Genomic DNA, 7,989 nt, shown 5'->3' on the forward strand with positions numbered 1-7,989 from the left:
ATGGGTAGTGGATATACACTGCTTAAGAGTCCCATACTAGAATAAAATAGCTGCTCAGTGCTTTCTTATTTTTGGTAGTTGTCTAATCGAAGTATTCATATAAAAGATGCAATTATCAATATATCCGTTGAGCGCTAACTACTGAGCTGTGATAATATTGTCCTGTAACAGTTAAGGATGGAAGTGGATAGGACATACATTGAGGAAATCACCAATGTGCATTACAAGGCAATCCCTAACTTGGAATCCGGAAGGGAAGCGGAAAAGAGGAAGGTCAAAGAACACATTACGGCGGGAAATAGAAGCAGATATGAAAAGGAGGAATAACAACTGGAAAGAAATGGAAAGGAAGACTCAGGACAGAGTTGGATGGAGAATGCTGTTGAGCGGCTTATGCTCCTCGACGAAAGGTAACAGGCGTAAGTAAGTAAGTAACAGTTAGGGAATGATATAAGGTGGTTAGATTATAGTCTACTTTATTTGGTTTCACTTAACTACTGAGATAATTCAACATTCAAAACAGTAACTTTTTTAAAAACCTTTTTCTCATAGATTCCAGCAATTTCATTAGCTTATGAAGAAGCTGAATCTGATATTATGAAACGTATGCCACGTGATCCATTACATGATCGTTTAGTAAATGAACGTTTAATTGCTATGGCATATGGTCAAATTGGTATGATACAAGCACTTGGTGGTTTTTTTGTTTATTTTGTTATTATGGCTGAAAATGGTTTTTGGCCAAGAAGATTACTTGGTATACGTAAAGAATGGGATTCTCGAGCTGTGGATGCATTAAGTGATTCTTATGGTCAAGAATGGGTAAATAATATTCTTTTGTTTTTTATTGTAAATTGATATTTTTTAAGTAAAAGTGTACTTTTAACTAGAGTAACATGTTATATAGTTGAAATTATTAGTCAATTGAAGCTGGACCACAATGAAAATCCTGGAAGCACTGGAAGGCTGCTGAGGAGTCCCACAATAGGACGAAACGGCCGTCCAGTGCTTCCAGGTGGTCTAGCTTCGATTGACTCATGATTTCAACTATATAAAATTACTAAAACCTCCACAAAACCCCCTTCTTATAGTAACATGTAATCAGTCAGTCACTTCGTAATAATTCGGTATCTAACATGAACGCATATTAGTTTAAATTGTTTCAAAAGTCAAATCAGCACAAGGAGAGAGAGAGTAAATGATGAGATTTTAAAGATGAAGAGTAAAGAAAGGAAAGTAATTTTAACCACTGTAGTAACCTGATAATATGAGATGAAATCAAAAATAGAAGAGTGAGAAATGACATTTAACTTAGGATTGAAAGAAAGAAAACTAAGTGCAGCTAACCCGAAGAGTGATTTTGTCTCATATCGCTCAACATCTCTAACGATTGACTGTAAAGACAACTTGGTTCACAACCAGGTAGTCTGCTCTATCTGGTATACTTCGAATTATTAATGAGAGACTTTATAAATTGATACACCGTTTTGATAGCTTCTTGTGATAGCTTCTTCTCAGTAAATCAATATATCAGTCAGCACTATATATCTGGGTTAACTTTGGTAGTTATACAAATTAAGTGTCTAAACACTTCAATGAAATGGACGACGTTTTGCTCGAAAATGTGGACTGATTGAAGTTTGAAATTAACACTGTTTAATATCTGCTCATTAGTCTATAGCTTTAGCGTTTGCGTATATCAATAATAATAAACTGTTGACATTGAATAACATGAATAGGTAACCAATATATCTGTTTTTCTTATTACCCTATATTTCAAGGATAACAGAAGACTACGTTTGACCAGTGACTGACAAATACATTTGTCGTCGAAATTATGCATCTTCATAAATTACTTATAATACAATTACGAAGATAACACTTCCAAGTTTTCAATGATGGTCTAGCTTAGATTGATTCATGAATTCAACTTTAAATATACTTGAATCTTCACAAATACCCATTTTAAGAATACTTTACGCTGATTGGTTCAACAATAAAATAAAATGTCCAATCAGATTATTCAGACTATATGGCAATATGAATTAAAATCTAGAATAAAAACAACCATTTATCTCATTAACTTACAGATTAATATGTTGATATCTAACTAATTCACTGATTATCAATTATTATAACATGGAAACCTGACCTAGGGACTAGTCTTCTTTGTTTACTTAATTATTATAATCACTTTAAACAGGAAAATATGGGTATGGTTAAAGTATAAAAGCTAGTTGAAAACCACTAGAGATGAGTTTTAGCTGGTTGTTAAACAATCAGAAAACAGAATTTAACGAGATTATAATGAATGGATGACCCAATCTGATATAAGATAACAGGTCTTGGATTTTGGTGCTAAATTCATTTATCCATTTGATTAAAGAACGTTTTGACATTTTAACTGATATCAGTTCATGATGAAAACCTTAAATCTAATTCCTAACCCTAATTATCTACTGTGAATCACAATCCTAATTCCTTACTCTGGTTTATAACCCTCATTTCACACTAGTTATTAGGTGGGTATTTTCAATGTCACTTTGGTATCGCTCATAAGTCGTACATAAATTACAGTCTCACCAATAAATCTATTAAAGTCTTCTATGAATTGTCGTTTCAGGGGATGGAATCGATCTTCGAGTTGTTCATTATCTACATTAGAAAGAATATTAGATTTTATTCAACTAACATTATTATTTTTTACTCCTTATACAATGATATTAATAATGTTCTTTTTACATAATATAACATGATTGCTACCCATTTTAGACTTTTTTCTGGAATAAAGAATATGTCGCGCTCTTAATTCTGATTGACATATCCTTACATTATACTTTCATCAGTAAGGGGTTGTGGAGATTGTTAAGTTTTTGATTGAGATCATAAAACGATCACCATTAAAAAACCTGGAAGCACTCGACGGCCGTCTCGTCCTCAGCAGCGCGCATCCATGATTTTACACGCGGGACTCGAACCGATAATCTTCGATCTCGCGCGTGAAAGCTTAACCTTCAAACCACAAAGTTGGAATTCTTAAACAATAAAAGTAAACGAATTATAGTCCTTTCATTGGTCCTCAATCAATTCAAAGTTTATTCTTGAATAGAAACATGGTATCTTGAACCAGCAACGAATCGATCGACGGGAGCGGAAAACATCTTCCCCTGTGATTGAAGTGCAAAACGTGTAGAATGATAAATCTTGACAGGTAGACTATTCAGTCTAAATGATGTGAACTAGTTGTTAGAACTATGAGTGGCACACAAATTTTATGAATGTGACAATTTATTTAAACACATAAATATTGGTACAAGGAGACACCAGATATATACGCGCCGCACAAATCTTATTTCATTTGTGTGAGGGCTGTGATAATGCCCAGATGCCCAAACTGAATCTGTTGGTTTTCTTAAGGGGCCACACCCGCAGCCTTTGACCTAAAAGTCTGATCCACAAGGCAGTGGAGCATCGTGAGGAGATGCAGTCCTATGGTAGCCGGTGACCAACGATTGATTCATACGCCATTTGTTTTCTCAGGATACTGGAGTCCATGTACACCATTGGTTTGGAATCAGAGTTTTCCAACTCCCATAGATGGACTCACCGTGTCCACCAATGAATGTAACGATACCTGACAGTTATATTATTTATTAAATCGTTCTATTTGTATGTCATCTTATCGGGTTTTTTCTGTTTTCCTCTTTCTTTCCCTCTCTCTTCTTACAGACTTATAAACAACGTAAACGTTTAGAGTCCACATGTCAAACTGCCTTTTTTGCCTCTATTGTAATTGTACAATGGGCTGATTTAATTATTTGTAAAACACGTCGTAATTCAGTAATTCAACAAGGAATGTGGAATAAATATTTAAATTTTGCTTTATTCTTTGAAACTGCATTGGCTATCTTCTTATCATATTGTCCTGGTTTAGATAAAGGTCTACGTATGATGCCCTTAAGGTAATTGTATTACATTTGTAAATGTTAACCTTTTTCCCCTTGACGTGCAATGAAGAAGAGTTGTAAGAGACTGAAATCTAATTGGTTGTATTGGTTTACCTTAATGATGTTTCAAATTTTAATAGTGATTAGTCTTGCTGATTGAACGCTATACTCGGTTCCTAAGCTAGTCTCGAAACCCCCCAAGCTAGAATTACACTGCGTCTCGAACTCGAGAGAAAGGGCGCGAAATATATGAGAAACACTTTCCTCCAAAGGTCCATTTATGTACAGAAAATATAGGATTTTTATAGTATTTTAGAAGTCCTTGGGTTTTTCTGTAAATTCTAGAATGCTACTAAACATAGTAGCAGTGTAATAATCAACTAATCAGAAACTCAATATGTAACTTTTCATTTTCGTGATGTTTCTAGCGAAACGTTCAGTCAAACGCTGATTGGATAAAATGCTTCCTAATGTTTCCTAAGCTTGTCATGTCTATCTCGAGAAATTTGCAGAATCGCCCCCCAACAAATAGGCCAATATTTCAATGCATCTCAACTTAAACAATAAACTAATGAATAACTATGTAAGCCAGAATTTCTCCCACCACCACCACCTCTACTACTACTACTACTACTACTACTACTAGGAGTGTGTGTAGTAGTAGTATCATAAAAAAGGCCTATTTGATTTTGATAAGTCTTACAATTGAACGCTAGATTTGGTTCCTAAGCTCTTCTAGTAACCCCCAGGCTAAATCTACACAGCAACTTGAATAAGAGGGAAAAAGGTGCGAAATATGGAAGAAAACGTTTTACTCCGAAGGTTCGTTCCTGTACAGGAAATCTAGAATTTTCATAGTATTTTAGATGGTTTTGGGTTTCCGGAAAATTTTGAAATGTTGCTAAACATAGTAGTAGTAGTATAAGCAATCATCCAATCAGAAACTCAGTATGTGACTTTACACTTTCTAGATGTTTCTGGCTAAACTTGTAGTGAATAGTGATTGGTGAAGATGCTTCTCAGTGTTTTCAGAGCCGTTTTTGTCTGTTTATTTCGAGGAGTTTTCTGGATCTCCCCAACAGATTTGTTGTATAGAAAATTGTTATACGAAGAAGAATCAATTATGAACACTGTCTATCACATGATTACTGACCAAAAAACAAACTGAAATATTGAATTCGTTCAATGTAAGTGATGAGTTCGAACTCATCAGTTGAAACATTCCATTCAAACATAACGACAAACAGACTATGAATAATATTGAATTTTATCAAATATACGTTGCTACAACCTGTGGAAACCGATCGCTATAACTTTTTGCCCGCCAATTAGAATATAGTAAATTATCGATCGGACCAATAATACACAAAACCCGTACAAGCAGTCTAGAGTACTGGTCGGTCCTGTTATCTGCCTAGCTCAGCCAGTTGAGTCCAGAACATCAGTAACAGCCTCTGCAATATGAACCATTATTCTTAAATATACTGAGTTTATATACCAAACAAACTGACCACATCGTACCAATAAAATAGAAAATAACATTTGTACAAGATTTAACCAAAAGTGGCTGGGAATGTGGGGGGACAGTAATTCATGGACCAGGGATAACTCAAGAACGGTTAATCGTATAGTAATAGTTCATAGGTCAAAATAAAGCTTATAATATGAGGGATACGAATATGAATAGTTTAATTAGTTAATAATTATACAATAGAAAATATACTTATCATATTGGTCCATAAACAGTCCTCTAAAAGTTACCATTCATAAATCTCTTCGGGATATAACATATGTATACCCACATTTTTTTTAATAAAAGTTATCCATTTTCATTTCTTTATGTATTTCCCCTTATTAGATATACATGGTGGCTTCCAGCATTACCATTTTCTATACTTATATTTGTTTATGATGAAACAAGAAAATATTTAATTCGACGATTTCCTGGTTCATGGATAGAAAAAGAAACTTATTATTAGGGATGCTGTTGACAATACTACTACTAATACTACTCATAATAATCATAATAATTTGATACCTTTATTCATTATTAATATATACTTGTTACCAATGTAATGTAAACAATTAGATTCTCTATTATTTTATATATAAACATTAACCAGTATGATAGTTTGTGATGCCTCAATCCTTTTTTTTACTCTTCCATTATTCCTCTTTCTTTGATGAAGTTATTCTTTGTACCTGTGGTTATTGTTTTGATCTCTTCTTCTTCTACCCACCTAAGTCTCCTCTCCCTCTTTCTCTCGTTTTCCTTTCTCTTTATTCATTGAAATTATATAATGAATGTATGTATGTAAGTATCCATTTAAATGTTAAGAATAATTGTATATGAAATAATAGAATATTCATAGTATGAAAGTCTTCTTTACAACCGATTATATTGAATGAATGTTACTCATGAGTAGTATCTAATTGTTAGTATTCTTCTTATTTTTTCATATTGTTCAGTTTATTTCAATTCAGTTTGTTCCCTTGTTTTTGTTTGTTTTTTTGTTTTTCTTTTCTCCCCCTCATATATTTCAAAAGCAAATGGTACTTTATCCAGATGATATACAAAATATATAGATATTTCTATACTTGAATTGTCTTGAGTTCATTCTGTTGAACAAATCCATTCTTTTTTTTAATGATTACAATAACAAAATTGTTGGGGTGATCCAATCAGCATTGGATTAGAAGTTTTGCTAGAAACATCACGAAAATGATAAGTCAGATGTAGAGGTTCTGATTAGCTGATTACTACTGCACTGCTACTATGTTTAGTAGTATTCCAGGATTTTCAGGGGAAACTTAAGGATTTTTAAATTACTATAAAAACCCTATATTTTCTGTACATGAATGAAGATTTGGAGTAAAGTGCTTCTTGTATATTTCGCGCCCTTTCTCTCGAGGTTTATGAGACTAGCTTAGGATCCGAGTATAGTGTTCGATCAACAAGACTTGTCAAAAAACTGAGTTACTTAGAGATTATAACAGAATTATATATGAGATGTTAATCTTTTAATAAAAGTTTAATATCTAGCATTTTACTGGCCACATTGTACGAAAGTCATTCATGTAAAAGAATGATTTTCATAATGGATTTCATTTTAAGCTCCAACTTTTATTATCTGTATATTTAATAGTTGAAATCACGAGTCAATTAAATCTCGGCCACTCTGGAAGCACTGGACGGCTGTGTCGTGGCAGTGTGCATCCATGATCTCATCCCACAAAATTCGAACCCAGAACATATCGGTCTTGCGTAAGAACGCTTAACCTCTAGACCACTGAGCCGGCATCTAATGGCGTTAATGTCCAAATTCAGCCGTCCAATGCTTCCAGGTTCTCCATGGTGGTCTTACATTAATCGACTCATGAATTCTGCTATTGAATTACTAGTGTGGTGTGGGTTGCTGATATCCACATAAGTAGTATATAGTGATGGTCGGGCATTGAATGTATTTCAGTAGAAGATCGATGAAGAGAGAATGGGTGCGGCACGCGACTGGTACGAAAATGAATGGACAATTATATTCGGAAACTATGGACGGATAAATTCATTTAGTATTGTTTGTTCCCATCGATGTGTTAGGACTGCAACTCGTCAGTCTCTAATTGGCATATGTGCATACTGTGCGTATTGCCTCAAGTGGATAACGCGATGGCGTTTGAAGCGAGAGTTAAAAATATTACTGCGTTCGAGTCCCAGAGTGAACATCAACTCTTAGATGCAGGTACATCCAGCTGACGAGTCCCAAATAGAACGAAACGCGCGTCAAACTGGATTCCACTGTTAGCCACTATCCATCTCTGCTTACTATGGACGGATATTTGCAGAAGAAACAGTCAAATTGAGACAATTGATTGTTATTTTGCAAATTAACTGTTCACCACATGGTTCTCATATTTTAATGAGATATTCTGTAATATCCTCACTCGTGTTCTTATACACCCTGTATTCTGATAAAAGAGAATTGTAGTAAGAAGTCTTGATCAATGAAGTTCAATCAAATCAAATGAGTATCCTAAATCTAATGAA

At 34.2% G+C, this 7,989-nt stretch overlaps 1 protein-coding gene across 1 annotated transcript in view; it reads left to right on the top strand.

The window, feature by feature from the left end:
- Positions 1-6,543, top strand: part of Smp_015020 (sodium potassium transporting ATPase alpha subunit) — a gene marked incomplete at its 5' end in the record, with an annotated part of 39,962 nt that extends 33,419 nt beyond the window's left edge. Inside the window, 3 exons of the mRNA XM_018799822.1 lie at positions 553-822; positions 3,730-3,962; positions 5,806-6,543. Coding sequence (XP_018651572.1) covers positions 553-822; positions 3,730-3,962; positions 5,806-5,926 — 624 coding nt within the window. The 3' untranslated portion in view covers positions 5,927-6,543. The remainder of the gene's footprint in view (positions 1-552; positions 823-3,729; positions 3,963-5,805) is intronic.
- Positions 6,544-7,989: the final 1,446 nt, after the last annotated feature.

The sequence above is a fragment of the Schistosoma mansoni genome, chromosome 3 (genome assembly GCF_000237925.1).
Source record: "Schistosoma mansoni strain Puerto Rico chromosome 3, complete genome".
Taxonomy (NCBI): domain Eukaryota; kingdom Metazoa; phylum Platyhelminthes; class Trematoda; order Strigeidida; family Schistosomatidae; genus Schistosoma; species Schistosoma mansoni.